Source organism: Heloderma suspectum, chromosome 4, assembly GCF_057233095.1.
Source record: "Heloderma suspectum isolate Gila_16-S chromosome 4, 16-S_ref, whole genome shotgun sequence".
Taxonomy (NCBI): Eukaryota; Metazoa; Chordata; class Lepidosauria; order Squamata; family Helodermatidae; genus Heloderma; species Heloderma suspectum.
In genome coordinates, this window is record NC_139461.1 from 185,745,327 (window position 1) to 185,762,538 (window position 17,212).

Here is a 17,212-nt window from a genome sequence, read left to right on the forward strand (position 1 = left end):
GGTAATGTAAGTTTTCTCAAAGAAGACATTAAGTTTAAAGAGAAGCAAGAGGATTTCCATCAGACACCCATTTGGATTTAGTTTAGCTGTTGGAATTCTTCGAGCAGCTACAATCATTAGCACAGATTAGCTGTTGGGCAAGATAGATGACCCTTGGAACTGTAACAGGGACTGGTCTTCCCAGTTTCAAGGACCCAGGGGAAGAAATGGGCTTCACAGGATGCGCCCTGGCCCCCATTAGGCATGCATTCTCCAAGTCCTCCTCCTCACCACAGAATTGGACCCGGGGTGAAAGGGATGTGCATCCATTTGACTTTGGATGATCTATCTGTAGTGTATTGCTTTCAAAGAACTACACACTCAGGTGTGTCCAGGTGCCCCGTGAAAGTAACGCAGTGAAGACAAGCAACATCCGTGCTCCGACGCACATCCAAAGGTTGGAAGTTGCCTATCTCTGCATTGCCTCCAACAGAGTATAAACTTGGGTGCATGTCCAAGTGCACATTCCATTTTAAACAATGCAGGCAGTCCTTCTGAACTGGAATGTGCATTTCAGTATGCATCCCTGTACAAAGTATGAACATTTCCACAAGACTACACATGCAAAATATTGTCTAATACACAGATTTTGATCATCTCCAGTGATTTAGATCAGTCAGAGAGGTTTAGGTTGGGTAGAGGTGAGCCCTGTATAGCTGCCAGGTTTACAGCACCTTGGCTGGGCCCATCACTTATTCTTGTGTCCCTTTCACATCTGGTGGAAGTGTCTGGGGAGCTGCCATTTTAACTTCCTACAATGCTGCAGAGTAATGCTATGTTAGGGCATTGTGGGAGATTAAGATGGCCACTGCTGCCACTGGCACCAGTTAAGCACCCACCAATGTTAGAGGGGGCCCAGAGAGAACTTTGCCAAGGGCCCCTCAAATCTGAACCCAGCAGTGGACAGAGGAATAGGCATATCCAGAGCTGGTACATATAAGACTATAACTGCACAGACTGTGGGAGGAAGATTTAGTGGGGAAAAAGAGAAGAATAATTTTCCACCAACCTGTTAATGAACTGTATGTAAATTATGAATGAGCACATGAATATGTGAGTGCCTTTACTGTATTTACCTGGATTATTTTTCTTCATAGGTTCAGTGGTTTTAAACTAATGTACAATTAAAAATTCTCTTTTAAAATGAGATTAAGGAACTGCTTTATTTATTTATCGATGACTGGCGCCTCAAAGGAAGGCTGTGACTTGGAAGAACAATTTTCAGTCAAGTCTCTCCCTCTCTCTCTCTCTCCCTGCCTCTGTGTTTGGCACTTAGGGCTACTTCACACATGACATTTCCCCAACACTAAGATAATCTCCATGTAGAGGGAAGGGGCACAGAATTTGTACAGTAATGTTCAGTTTCACAACATCTGCACTTCTGGCATCAAGCCAATTGCTGTGCCATGTTGACTTGCAACATGGCTCCTTGCAGAAAGCCATTTCGGGGAGAGGGCCATCTTGACTTCAATGAATAATCTAGACAAGCACTGTGCGGCTGGAATTCTCAAGTCACTAATTCCAACTGAGCAGCCTTCCCCAAGCTGGTGCCCAACAGATGTTCTGGACTTCAGTTCTCATTAGCCCTAGCCAGCATGGCTAGTGGTCAGAAAGCCTAGGAGTTGTAATCCAAAATGTCTGGAGGGCGCCAGGCTGGGGAAGGCTACAACTGAGTCTCACTGAAGTAAAATGCCAAGGTGCCATTAAGACCATATGTGATTATCTTTAGCAGCACCCATGTTTGCAGCCAACTGACTTGGTTGTTTTACACCCTTGGCCTGATCCAGCATGGTTCTTATATTCTTATGCTGAATTAAATTGGGCTTCCAGGTGTGAGTGCCAAAGTTACAAATAACTTTGCTTAGAAAAAGGGTGATAGTTTATAAAATTACTATAATTATTATGAGGTACAAATAAGTAGTCACAACAAATGTTTTGAAAATACACTTCTTCTTTTTTACCATTTAATCTTCAATATATCCAAGAATTATGCCTGTGAACTCTTCTTTGAGCTAGTGGTTTATAGCTCTGTCCTAGGAGGGAGAGAGTCAAGCAACCAGGCAGCCCTTATATGGAATAGCCACAATGATAAAGTAGGAATTCACTGTAGTGCTGAGAAAAAGGTAAGATATTACTAAGTGACTACAGGCAGAATCCTTTGCATATTTAGACAGAAAAAAGTCCTACAACACCCAGCATTCCCCAGCTGGCTGTGTGGGGAATGCTGGGAGTTGTAGGACTTTTTTCTGTCTAATCATGCATACGATTCTGCCCCAAGGAAGTGTTCATCTGAAAGTTAATAATGGTGTACAGTGCTTGGGCAAAGAGGAAGGCCCGTGTTGGGGAAGTTACTTTAAGAAGGAAGAAGGGTGGTAAAAGAGATTTGAAACAAGAAATTACTACTATATGAGGAAAGAGTAGTAATGGGGGGAGTGGGAGAGGAACAGGCTGGAATTTTAGATCAGAAAGATGAGTAGAAGTTGCTGCGATTCCCTGGTGTGCCACTATTGAAACAGACTGTTTCTGCAGTGTTTGTATGTAACGAGTCTCCACTCTGTACCTAGCAAAATGGCCTTCAGCTTGGATTTTGAGTGGAAAGTGCACATGCAAACGGCATCATACTATGAAGTATGCGAATAGGTGGAACCCCAAATTACCCTTCCTTTTGCTTGTGGCCTGCTCTATTATTCCCTTCCTGAGAAAGGAACTGGGTTGGATCCCCCAGTGTGGTATTAATGAGAAAAGACGATCTACATCCTGGGGTGGAGTGGATCTTGGCAAGAAGAACAGGAGAAAATGTAGGAGTCTGCCCTTGTCTGCCAGCCTCAGTTCCTAGAAACTCTAATGGCTGTTCTGGAAACAAGAATGTGAAATAATGCTCTGTAGTATCTTGTATCAAAACAGTACATGCAGTTGCTTGTGCAACTGCAAAAGTGAAACTGTCGAGGGACAGATCTTACATATCGGTATGCTGTTTTCATAGCTGGGCTGGCTTTGTTCATTGCTGTGTTGATCAACGCTCCTCCTTTCTGAAATATACAATATATAAATATTCTGAAACATACAAAGCATACATTAATCATGTTCTCATCGCATGAGTAAAATGTTATGGTTCTGCAAGAAAAAAAACTTTGGATAACTTAAAAATAATAAAATGCAACCCCAAGTGCCGCCCCCTTATATGGCACTCTGAAGATTTCTACAGCTGCATTTTGTCTACTTTTGTCTGCTACCACCCAAAGGTCATAATATGTCATTTCTATGGCTGACACATTTATCAATGCACTTTAACGTAATCATACAGAGCACAATCCACCAGGAAGTTCTTCTTCATAAGCTCTGATTACATAAATGGGTCTTGTGCAAGACAGACTTGCACAGAGGTTCATTGTGCATATATTTTCATATCTATTGTACAAATGCCGAGAAGTTTTCCTATAAGTTGCTACCCAACAATATTATCACACTGTGGTAATGGATGAAACACTGGATGAAATAGTACATTCTGTACTACAGGACAGACACCAGAGTACATAACACTAGCTCATACCTTTACTGTATACACCCATTGGTGATATGATCTTGAATTTCCTAAAATGTAAATTAAAGGGAAACCAGAAAATTAGCAACACTTTAAAATGTTTATGAAACCAAGCACAATGTTCCTGAGAAATTTACACATACTCTTAACTTTCTAAGGGCGCAATCCTTAACTTTCTAAGAGTGTGAACTCAGAGGCTTATGAGTATTCTATGCAGAGGTGGAGGGCCTCATGCCTCTCGTGCTGCATTTGAATTAGATGGGCCATTTCACCTGTCTAGCAGAGGCTTTGGGAAGGAGGGAAAGAGCTGGGGTGGTGATAGGAAAAGGAGTAAGCCAGCCACCCCAATCTCTTCCCTTCCCTGCCCCCAGGAACGCCTCCTTTCCCCTGTCTCCGTGCTCTGTTTACCAAGTATGGAGAGGCAGCTGGCATGGTTCTCTCAACACCAGCTATGAAGGGGAGGGGGCAGGGAGCATGGCTTCCTGGCTCGGAGCTCTGTCTTCAAGTGCTGAGCCAGGACTCAGAAAATCCTATGTCCCCAAGTTGCTGTCTAGGGGACATAGGATTGCTCCCTAAAAGACTCACATTTCATGCACTGAACGTCTCCATGATGTTTCCTCATTTATAAGTGTTCTTCTGCTTTATTTCCAATAGCACTTTAGAACATATTCCTTTCCTTGAGGAAACTTACCTTTGATATGAGGAGAATTTTAAAAAGTTACAAGTATTTGTTGTACATTCTTGTTTTGAGAATTTTTTAAGAGAACTCTGAGATAAATATATTGAAATTATGTTTTGTTCATAAGATTTCAAGTGGGTGTAAGAGTATTAAATGACAGATTTCTTTTCTGCCATCTACAATGACTACCGTTGTAGGTGAGGCAAATGAGGCAAATGGGAGAACTACAAATGTATATATGTTCACTGGGTACTATTACTCTATTAAATTGTTCACAATGGTCAAGTTAAAATTTGACTGCGTGAAAGAGGTACCTTTGCGTCTGAAGGTATTTAGCAGAACAAGTAAGACCTGTGGATTTAGATTTTAGATAAGATTCAGAGTGAACTTATTGTTCATTTTAGGACAGTGTGAGAGGCAATGGTAGTTGCTACAATGTAAATCTCTAAGCTAATAACTAAATCTTGCAAAAATAAGAACACAAAAGTTTCCCAAGGAACACATGGGCTTTACAACAGCTTCAAAGGACTCTTAAGCTCAATAATAAAGCTAACCTCTAGAGTGAAATTCTGTTTACTTTGCACTTGTTGGGGTAAAGCCAAAACACTAAAAACTTACCTTATGTTAATCACTTCTATGAGTGGAACTACACACAATGGCAGTAGATCCATGTATAATTTTAGCGCAAAAATGGGGAGGGACTGTAGCTCAGTGACAGACTACATGTTTTGCATGTGGAAGGTCCCAGGTTCAATCCCTGGTGTCTCCAGTTAAAAGGATCAGGTATCAGGTGGTGAGAAAGAGCCCTATCTTGACAACTTGGAAAGCTGCTACCAGTTGGAAAAGACAATACTGGGAATACTGGGCTTGATGGACAAAGTCTGACCTGGTATATGGCGAAAAAACAAACAAAAACTTCCCCCGCCTTCTGCTTTAGAAGTGTTTCTTGACAACACATGCGTGAAGACAATGGTGTGCCTTTGTCATATATCATTCTACCCACTGGATATTCATTAAAATGCTTCAGAAATTCCAGGGCTAATCTTTATGTGTGGCAGTATAGTGTTTCCATTTAAAATTGCCCATTCTTGCACTACAAACGGAGAATTTTATTTTGAGAAATGGTTCCAGGAGAAAATGCCAATTTGGGACTGACAATACAATGGCGTTGATCATAGAATCACAGAATACTAGGGTCGGAAGGGGCCTACAAGACCATTGAGTCCAACTTCCTGCTCAATGCAGGAATCCAAGTCAAAGCATCCCTGACAAGTGGCTGTCCAGCTTCATCTTGAATGCCTCCAGTGTGGGAGAGCCCACTGATGTGGGCCACCTAATCCGTGAAGATGTCCCAAATACCGTCCATCAGTATTGATTATTCATTAAAATAAACCCCTAAAATGATGTGCCACCTGGTCCTGTGCATCTTTATTTAGATGTAAGTCCTATTTTGTTCTGCTAAACTTACTTCCAAGAAAGCGTACATAGGACTGCGACTTAAAACAAACAGTAAGACATGCAAAACATGGAAGCAAATGCATGTGTGCACCACCTCTCCCTTTTTTTGTTACTGAAATTTAAAAGTATATTGATATTTAGAATAATGTGCATAATCTTAAATATCAAAATACAGAGGTGAATACACTCAACCCGCCATACCAATGTTTATGATGTTGTCCTCTGAAGCCAATGTCACAAATCTTTATAGCCACTGTTTCAATTAACAACAGAGGGCAAAAACTAAGATGCTATTTTTATAAAAGGTCTCCCCTTCTCTCTTTCAGGAGGAATTTGTGTGATGGGGCTGTTATCAAGGGGACTTTTGCTGTTCAGACACACATGGATAATCCAAGGGTGCAGAAAACAGACAAATTTATTCTTAAAATAAAAATGGAGGTTTTAAATCAGCATCAAATGATGCCTTCACCATTAAGAGTCTTGGTGTTGAGGATGAGCAATTTCACCCTTAGACTATCACCATTCCTTGATACATGGTCTGCAAAAATGCCAGACCCCTAGTACACACACCAGGTATAACAACATACTCTCTGAAGGTCAAATACAAAGCACAATAGCATCTTCAGCCACTGCAGTTTAGACAAGCTTCATTGATAGACTAAGAATTTTGAGATTACATTGTCCTCTACATAGAAGTGTGCTAAAATCCAAGTCCAATGGAAGAAATGACTTTACCAATTTTGTATTTCAGCAAAATAACAGTTTTGTATATATAACAGTTGTTTTAAGTGAAATAATGAGAACTCTACAGCAGTCATGGGGAAAGTGTGGCCCTCCAAATAAAGTTGGACCCTAACTCCCATTAGCCCTAACTATTGGTATGCTGGGTAGGGCTGATGGCAGCAGTCCAACTACACCCAGAGGACCACACATTCCCCATTCTTGCTCTACAACACCAAGATGAAAACCAACTTTTAAAAAATACTGTCATCCTCCACTGTTTCCGTCAATGCAGGAGGAATTAAAGGACCCAAAGTAATATGGAAGTAAACCTTTACCTCCACTGAAGCCACCGGCAGAGATTTCTTCTTCAAACACATCGGAGAACCCTTTTCCTGCATTTAGCTTTGTGAGCCGACCTTCAATAAACTGCAATTAAAAATCAATCAAAGCTATGACGTATTTGCCAAGGATTCACATTTTTAAAATTCTAATTTATTAACTGTGCTACAGAAAGTGCCACAGTTGCAGAAATGCTCCCTCTTCAGTCACATTAATTGTCTGTCTGTCCACCACCTTCCCTCTTTCTTCTATTGCTTGATGATTGTGAAGGGCTGGAAGGCAGAAACAAACTGAAGCTTCCAAATAAGATGCAGTTACTGTAGGTTGAGGGAGTTTCTCTTCCAGGAATCAGGGAGGGGGTAAACCTGTTTTGGACAGGGTCACACACTCCTTGAAAAAACTGCGGAATTGTTCTGTAGCAAAGCATTTGGGGATAGTAATTTTTTTTTAAAAAAATCTCACATTAGATCCTATAATTTATTTATCATCTTCCGATTTTAAAGGTATGGTACCAAAAGGATAAAGGGCATACTTTTCGCATATAATATTGGCAGCAAGATAAATTGATGCAAATACTGGAAAAGAAAGGCGATACCCCATTAAAAAGAATAGCATATTACACTTTCGGACCTGAAAAACTGAGTAAAATCACTTGCTATATGTATCAGAGATAAGGACAATTAAATGTTAATAAGTTTGAAGAACAATTGGAGTTTTTCAGAATTTTTTTTCGGAATTCTCAACACATTGTAATGAGTAATCCCTTCCTTTTATGATATGTTTTATTTGTTTTTGTATCTTGTTTTGTGTTATTTTGTTTTTGTGGGTGCCTGTATTACTATATTTGTTTGTTTTTGTTCTTTTCTTATAAATTAAAAATTGGCTAAAATCCTCTCCCTTTCTTCTTTCTCTTCCTTAATATCGTAATTCTATGCTAATCACATTATCTTACATAATATATGCAAACATTTATTGTTTATAAAATATTTAAAGTTATGATGCTTCTAATGGTGAACATGAACTTAATTGACATTGTACTGTATTTTGTATGCTAATAATACTTAAAAAGACGAAAGGAAAGGAAAGGAAAGGAAAGAGCAGTTTAGCAGGCTGAGGGTACTCCATGATCCAGTGTTGCTTTTAGAGGAGGTGGTAACTAGAAGTGACTTTTAAGTTCTGTTTCAGCTGCTGCATCAGCTGCATCCCCTTCATGGAGAAGTCAGACCTGGCCACAGCTTTCCTTGGCTTAGTACTCCAGGTTTGACTATTGTGATGCACTTTATTTGGGACAGTGTCTGAAAAACTTTGACTGGTGCAAATGGTGATGTAAGGTTGTTGGCTGGGAACGGACACTTGATGCATATCACGCCATTGTTTTTTAGTCTACACTGGTTGCCTACTCAGTTCCAGGTTCAATTCAAGTTGCTGTTCAGGCTGTTATCTATAAAGACTAAGGCTATGATCCTATACCCTGAAAAAATATTTTAAATAAATGAATTCATAAATCCCGCTTACCTGGGAGTAAGCCACATTGAATTCAATGAGACTTACTTCTGAGTAGACATGCATAAAATTGCAATATAAATGGCTTAGGATATGAGTACCTGAAGGACCTTCTACCCATATATAGCCCTCATGTACTCTGCTCAACATCTTAGGACTGGCTTCAAGGGGCCTCACCAACTGAAGTTGGCTGGGAGTCTACCAGAAGCAGGACCTTCTTGGTGATGGCACTAACTCTGTGGAATGCCCTAAACCAAGGAGACCACACAGCTCCAACACTTTCAAATCAAAAACCTTTCAGCTCTTCTGGAAAACATTTGGAACTAGCTTCAATTGTGGTGATATATTTTATTTCATTTATTAGAACTCTGTACAGTCCAACAGCCAAAACTCTGTGGGTGGTTTACAAGATTAAAACATTAAAAACATAAGATGATTCAATAACTGAATTTCTCTGGTTTTTAAAAAGGAAATTTATTATTATAGTGTTCTGAAACACACCCTCACTAAAAAGAGAGTGATTCCCTCAGCCTTCAATATTTCCTTACTCTTATCTCAATTGAGATTTCTGCTACCCCTCCCCCACTGTCAGAATGCTGACTAGAACACTGGAATACTTCTGAAAACCTTGGAGTACTGGCAGCATTTCAGCTTCAGAGTGAAACTGAGCATGCCCAACATAACTTTGCCAGCAACTGCTGTGATAGGCTTTCATGGGGCAGAAAAACCTTAATAACTTCTGAACCACAGCTCAGAACTTCACCAAACTAATGAAAGGCACATCTCCTCGATGAACCTAAGTAATGTACACCAGTAGTTTTCACCAAAATTTGAAAGTAATACATGATACGATGAGCTGCAGCTTAGAGTAAAAGGTACAAATGTGTCAATTCTTAGCCTTTTTTTTAACTTGCTGTACCTGTGGCAATTTTTATCAGATTCCTTTGAAATTTTGCACAACTCTATACCACATCAGGTAGATCATGGATGCCAGGTTTCACATTATTAGTTAAACAGGTGTCGTTTTTATAATCAGTAGAAATTGCAAGCTTATAATGGCAGAACCTTTTTTTGCACCTCACCTTAAATAAAGGGGCATTCCTGTGCCCCTTTAATAACATAATATAAAACCATTAACATACAAACATATTTTTAAACAATCAACAATAAAAATTGCAGGACCTGTTAAAAAGCCTTATCATATACTGACAAATGCCTGGAGTAGAAGTAATCGTTAACCTCACACCGAAAAGATGACAACATTGGCGCCAGCACTAGTGAGGGTGTTCCGCAATAGGAGGGCCACCACCAAGATGGCCTTCTCTCTTGTTGCCATCCTCCAAACTGCCTTCAGAAGAGGGCCTCGGATGCTGATGGTAGTGTATGAGTAGGTTCATACCAGGACAGGTTCTCCATCAAGTACTGCAGTCCTGAGCCATGTAAGGCTTTATTTGCTGTTATATTAATATTCTTTGTGTTGCTGGCTATAGCTTGTTATTTTTTGCCTCTTTTCCATATTATATTGTTTTCCTCTGCTTCTACTTTTATTTTTAATATATTTTGTAACTGATATTTGTCTGATTTGTTTGATAGTTACCATAAGTTTATTTATAAAGAAAGGTGGGATATAAAATGTAAAATAATAAGGAAAATAAGGAAAATAGATTCTGCCTGCCCACATATAATCCATAGATCAAAATGAGCACAACCTAATTACAGGATAGTGAACTTAAAATGACAAATGCTATTACAAATCTACAGTATGATTTTACATGTAATTTCATTGTGAGAGTACTTTGTGTCACTCGTATTTCTTAGCCTGAAAGAAATTCCTAAAATCAGGATTATTTTGGGTTATATCTGTTTTCATACCTGTGATGTCGGAAAGAACCATACCATAACATTCTACATTTAATAGTATTGTTCTATTTAATACTGGATAGGAAAACAGGAAACAGTACCTAATAGGAATTCTGGGCCATCTAGAAAGGGAGACCACAAGTCGCCACACTGTTGTTTTTGCATCAGTTTACATTACTCAGCTATTGACTCAAATTTTGCTCCATAGTCACAAGCAATGATCATAAATACAATAACAACAACAAATTTGAACCTAGGAAATTAAGTGCACCTTCAAGTGTTAACAAAGCAGCAGCAACAGAGAACATGGCAGTGTGAGTGACTTGGACCTTCACTTTTCACCCTTCCTGTGAAGGATGCATTTCTAGATAGCAAAAACTGTCACATCTCTCTGTGGAGAAATGTGAGACTTCCACACACATCTGGAATGCACACATGGGGGAAATGTGCAAATTCCCTCTTTGCATGTGTAACACAAGAAATGCAAAGAGGGTAGTAAGAATCATTTGCACATATTCCATAGGAGTTAATTTGCACATTCTGATTCTTTTTCAAAAGTCTCCGTAGTCCCTTAACATTGCCATGAATTCAGTCCATATGTACTGTACAGCTCAATGCTTGAGCATTTACACTAAAGAATCATATTCTGTTTGGTGAGGGAAAGTCCACCACTCAGACTTGGGAAGAGAACTCTGCTCACTGACATTTTACAGCATAACTCAAAGAAGAAAGAAGGATAACTCACACCTAGAGCCACAGAATTGGGTCTTTCATATCACTTTACTTTTCATAACATTCTTCCTCCATATTCAGTTGTGTATATACAGACGGCCACCTGGCCAGAATTAAATTTTAACCACAAACACATTGTTTGTGACTGACCTTCTTTAGGCACATCAATAGGCTCACTTCAGACTTCTCATTGGAGGATCAGGAATGTGCTCCCTTTTCTCCCTCACACACAGATTCTCTTTCCTGGTTTACCCAACTATAATTTGTTGCCATGAGAAAATCAGGCAAACTATGGTTAATGCTAGCCATGGTTTGAAAACCCATTTCAAATCAAGTTTTTATATTTTAGTTTGGAGACCATTGTAGTTAGCACTAATTAGCGCTTCTCCAATTTGAATCTGATGGCAAACTATGCTTAGTGCAAACTAGGAAACGGAGCAAGAAATTAATATGTGAGCCTGTGGCATGTTCCTAACTCTCCAAACTATGATGAACTCTGAATTGAGCCTGCATATATACAGTATGCATGGCTTGAAAGCAGAACTTAGCTTGGCAAGTACATCAGATTTAGAATGTTCATAATGGACAACAACTTAATACAACTCCCAAAAGAAACTAGTGTTCTGTTAAAAGCCTCAATTCGCCTTAACGGATTAATAAAACCACAAAGTCTTCCCCCACCCTCCAAAAGCCCTGACATTTTTAGAATGCTTTCAAGCAGTAATCTATTTTTTGTCAGGGTTAGGTAGCCCAAGTATGAGATAAACAGAGAAAGCATTTGACTGATTGCACATTTTCCAACATGAATTACTACTAAATTGCTGTTAACTGAAACAGTACACAGGAGCCAATAGAAATTAATTATTTGGCTGACTGTCATACACTATCACAGATTATCCAAACAGACCTGTCAGTGACAATCTGATGCTTGTCAATGGATAGACTGATGACATGAAACAAACTGTTCCATGAATACAATTTCCCCCCCAAAAAACAGATAAACGCAGACACAGCAGTAGCAGCAAAGCACACACTATCACTGACGATTATTTCCTTTTCTTCTCAGCTAACATTCCCCTCCTACCAACCCCACTTAAGCTGGCTTTTTTCCAAATGGGTTTGGTTCATGGTCAGACCACGGTATGGGATCACTGGATTATTTCACAACAAGAATGAGATAAAGCACCTTTTGCTACTACTGAGCAGAAAACATTCTTTGAACCATAAGACATTATCTTTCTGGGGAAAGCTAAGAATTCATCCCTTGTTACAAAACCAAACACATGATTTATGAACAGTCTCATCATTAGGTAAAATTACACAGAGCAAAAACTGAGCTGTTAAGCTTTAGTTGGTGGGCCTTTTTTTTTTTTTTTCCTAATCTTGCACAGAAGAGAGCTGTAATACAAATGGGGATTGCATGGAAATGAATAAGGGTTGCACAGCAGTAGTGTTTGGTAGACTATGTGGGATTTCACCTAAAAAAATGAACAGGAAAACAGGGATGGCTAACTGGTGACCTGTGGGATGGAAGTGGCCCCCTAAGAAATTTTATCTGGCCGCTAATGGCCCTAGTTGTAAGAACACAAGTTCCGCACTTTCATGCTTCAGTGTTATAACTACTTTTTATGTGTAACATCAAAATGTATTCTGGCAGGTAGTGCCAACTTTATTACAGAGTTCACCACCCCTGGCCTTCAGACCACTGTCTGAAGAACACAGTCCCCTCCACCTCCAAAGACTAAAGGAATTGATCATTCCTCTTGTTTGGGTGTTATCCAATCTTAGTCCTACATAGAGTAGACCCACTGAAATGAATGGAACTTAAACTGGCCATGATTAACTTAAATCCCATTCATTTCAATGGGTCTGCTCTATGTAGGACTAACACTGGACACTACCCTTTGATTGGACAGTAGTTTTAAAGTTTCAACATAGGGCACAATTGTTCAAAGGTTTTGAAAGGGCTGGAAGTGCCATCTGCACTTCTGAATGCTGCAAAGAGGCCCAGAAAGATACAGGGCTGGTTAGTGTTCTGTTCCTAGTTGTATAAACTTCATAAAGAGTTTCCGCAGTTATCACATCAGCCATGTCATGGGCATGTCCCACTACCTAATTCTAAATCTGGTAAAGAAGACAGTCTTTCTTCTTAAGTGTCTTCTTCTATGCTTTAGATTTAACATTATGCAGCCATACCCACAAGCATTACGATTTCAGCAACCTTATTGATTTATTGATTGATTGAATTTCTTAATTGCCCATCTGGCTGGTCACCCTGCCACTCTGGGCGATGTACAGCAATACAACAGTTTTAAAATTCTACATTAAAACATCATATTTCTAAAAATACCCTAACCCACCACAAATGTTTGCCTGAACAACCACGTTTTTAATGCGTGGCGGAAGCTTGACTGACAAATGTTCGCCGTAGCTTAAAGAAGATCTTGACCTTTGATTCTTAGTTATGATCCCTAGCCCCATTTCACATTTTCCTCTTAATGAGGTATCATATTCAAAGAAGCCTCCCCTCAGCTGCAGTTGCCACTGTTTCCCAAAGCAGCTATAAACATCAATGCAGGAGTTACCAAAGATGATAGATACATGAGGCTTAACAGCGTTGATTATTTCAAAGTGGCTGATGTTAGCAGTCTCATACATTCACACAATTCAGTTGCAATTATCACCAAATATAATATTCCCACCCAGGGCCGGCCCAAGACATTTTATTTCCTGAAGCAGATCAGCAAATCGTCCACCCCCCCACCAATCAAAGTGCATAGTATCCAAAGCCAGCCAAACTATTTTCGTACATGAGGCAGAAAATCCCATAAGCATAATGATGGTATACTATCAGTGTAGTAGTTAACCCTGTTGTGGTTACAAGCATAAGTCTTTGCTCTATAGCCAGCTGAGATATACAGTGCCCTTCTCCCCCTCTCCCAATCACCTATCTTCTCCTATGATTCCCATTTCTAAGTAGGTGGGCCTTGAAGAGGATTAGAAGGCAGTGAAGGGGAGTGCACAAGTGCACACCCCGTTGTGGAGCCTTTAGTCTTGTCCAAAGCTTGCTGTGTCCTATTACTACATTGCAGTTATATAATCTGGCATGCACAGCCTTCATAATCTATTCTAATCAATGGGTTTACTCTCCCAAAAAGCCAGAGTTAACAGATGGGTGGACGTTTGTTCCAAAACTACAGTAACGAAAGCCGGTTTCTACTGTTTCACTACAGGCCTTTGAGCCTATTAACAGATTTATTTTCTGTTTTTAAAAGAATGCTTACCATTGAACTTATGGCAAAGTTTAAATGCAGCCCTCTTGTGACTCAAATAACCTTGAAAGAAGCCCAATTACAAACAAGAGTTCTTGGATAAAAGGCAGCTGGGTGGAGGATAAGGAGGAGGAATTATATTAAAAATAAACTGAAGAAGGGGCAATACACTGTCTATAAAAATGAAACATCTTTCATATTTTTAAAAAATCTGTCTTTTTTTTAGTTTTAAAACATCTTTCTTTTCCCCCTTGGAAGATATTATTTTTGTTCTATCCAATTAGAAACTGCACATATTTCACTTATATTGCCATAAATCTCTAGCTCAGCCATTAAATTTCAGAGACAGAAACTTGCCATTTTTTTTTATAATGAAAGTTGCCTACCATCCTGTGAATTTAACTTATCTATCATGGTAGCATATCTTCAAAGAGAGCTCCAGATTAGTAAGGCACAGCCTCCCTGCCTAAGATGCTGCTTTAATCAAAGATGATGTTTTCCACTGTGTCCTGTAGCTTGGGTTGCAATGTTTATCCAATATTATAAGCAGCTTTTAGGATTGATCTCTTGGCTATATTTATATTATTTTCTCTCCACATCTAAGCAGTGGGTTCCTTCAGGTCAGCCATTTAAGGATCACTTTCCTTCAGACAAGAGAGGAACAAGTTCTTATGGCATCTTTTAAAATATTTATGTATACATTAGCAGAATCAAAATGAATGGGATGGCATGTGGCAATGCTATGTCCAGGGCAGAATTGCAGCAGCAGCCTCCCCACCTCCCCTCCAACCAGCTAAGAGTATTTCCCTAATGTTTATATGAAGCTTCTGCTTTAAGCACCCAAGACAGGCAGCTAGTTCAAAATTAGAAACTTCTGCCCTAGCCCCAGACAACAGCTTCAAATCTAGCATTTGAAATTCAGTGGGGAAACAACTGAACAAAACACACAATTCTGATACATTGTGCACTCCCTCTTCCCTCTCCTCTTCTGTTGTGGCTACAAGGAAAAGATAAAAAGCATCCACTTTTAAACTAACAAGAGTTCCTCATTATGTCTGAACTTGGGGAACTCTGGTTAACTATAATTTGAGAACAAGCCAGGATCATAAGCCAAAGTTTGATCCCAGCTTGTTTGAACAGACCATAGTTTAAACTAACCAGAGTTCCCATGAGTCTGGATGTAACAAAGTAGTCTGGTTTAAAAGCAAAAGCTTGTGGTCTCCTCCTTGCAGCTGCACTAGGGGAGAGAAGAGGCGAGAAGGGCATGCCCTTGAGGCTTGTGTCTCCATGTGCATGTAATGCTTAACTATGGCTGAGCATTACATTTGAAAGGGCAACTGAAAACATTACTGACCAGTGTTACTCTTCTGGATAGACTTTTAACTGAGATTAACCCAAAGTCAATCCTGTGAGAAGACATGCATTGCACTACTATCTTAGTGATCTGCTATTCAGTGCAATATCTCTTAAATTATGTTAAAATGAAAGCATAATCTATGAATCCCCTTCATGGATCACTGCCTTGTTGTGGTGAAGGGGCTTGCGTAACTCAGTGAAGCCATAAGCTATGCCGTGCAGGGCCACCCAAGACGGACAGGTCATGGCAGTCGGCAGAGAGTTCTGACAAAATGTGGTCCACTGGAGAAGGAAATGGCAACCCACTCAGTATTCTTGCCAAGAAAACCCCATGGAACGTATCACAAGGCTAAAAGATATGAAGCCGGAAGATGAGCCCCTCAGGTCAGAAGGTGTCCAATATACTACTGGGGAAGAGCAGAGGGTATTTCCAAGTAGTGCCAGAAAGAGTGAAACGGCTGGGCCAAAGCCGAAAGGACACTCAGCTGTGGATGTGTCTGGTGGTGAAAAGAAAATCCGATGCTGTAAAGAACAATATTGTTTAGGAACCTGGAATGTCAGATCAATGAATCAAGGTAAGCTGGAGGTGGTCAAACATGAGATGGCAAGATTGAACATTGACATGTTGCGAATGAGCGAACTAAAATGAACAAGCATGGGTGAATTTAATTCAGGTGACCATTATATCTACTACTGTGGGCAAGAATCCCTTAGAAGAAATGGAGTAGCACTCATAGTCAATAAAAGGGTGGAAAAGCAGTACTGGGGTACAATCTCAAAAACGATAGAATGATCTCAGTACGAATCCAAAACAAACCATTCAACATCACAGTAATTCAAGTCTATGCCCCAACCACTGAGGCCGAAGAAGCTGCGGTTGATCGGTTCTATGAAGACCTACAACACCTTCTAGAACTAACACCAAAAAAAGATGTCCTCTTCATCATAGGGGATTGGAATGCCAAAGCAGAAAGTCAAGAAATCACCAGGATAACAGGCAAGCATGGCCTTGGTATACAAAATGAAGAAGGACAAAGGCTAATAGAGTTTTGCCAAGAGAACACGCTGATCATAGCAAACACTCTTTTCCAACAGCACAAGAGGCGACTCTACACATGGACATCACCAGATGGTCAATATCGAAATGAGATTATGACCTTTGCAGCCAAAGATGGAGAAGCTCCATACAGTCAGTAAAAACAAGACCTGGAGCTGACTGTGGCTCAGATCATGAGCTTCTTGTTGCAAAATTTTGGCTTAAATTGAAGAATTTAGGGAAAACCACGAAACCATTCAGGTACGACCTAAATCATATCCCTTATGAATATACAGTGGAAGTGACGAATGGATTTAAGGGATTAGACCTGATAGACAGAGTGCCTGAGGAACTATGGACGGAGGTCCGTAACATTGTTCAGGAGGCAGCAACTCAATCCATCCCAAAGAAAAAGAAATACAAGAAAGCAAAGGGGCTGCCTGATGAGGCTTTACAAGTAGCTGAGGAAAGAAGGGAAGCGAAAAGCAAGGGAGAAAGGGGAAGACATATTCAACTGAATGCAGAGTTCCAGAGAATAGCAAGGAGAGACAAGAAAGCCTTCTTAAATGAACAATGCAAAGAAATCGAGGAAAACAATAAAATGGGAAAGACTAGAGAACTTTTCAAGAAAATCGGAGATCTCAAGGGAACGTTTTGTGCAAAGACGGGCATGA

At 39.9% G+C, this 17,212-nt stretch overlaps 1 protein-coding gene across 4 annotated transcripts in view; it reads right to left on the reverse strand.

The window, feature by feature from the left end:
- The window catches only part of DENND1B (DENN domain containing 1B), a 295,461-nt gene that overhangs the window by 34,364 nt on the left and 243,885 nt on the right, over nucleotides 1-17,212 (reverse strand). For all 4 annotated transcript variants that reach the window (XM_084851502.1, XM_084851503.1, XM_084851505.1 and 1 more), the window contains 3 exons: nucleotides 6,776-6,866; nucleotides 3,590-3,630; nucleotides 3,000-3,068 (listed from right to left, as the gene is read on the reverse strand). In XM_084851502.1, coding sequence (XP_084707628.1) covers nucleotides 3,000-3,068; nucleotides 3,590-3,630; nucleotides 6,776-6,866 — 201 coding nt within the window. The remainder of the gene's footprint in view (nucleotides 1-2,999; nucleotides 3,069-3,589; nucleotides 3,631-6,775; nucleotides 6,867-17,212) is intronic.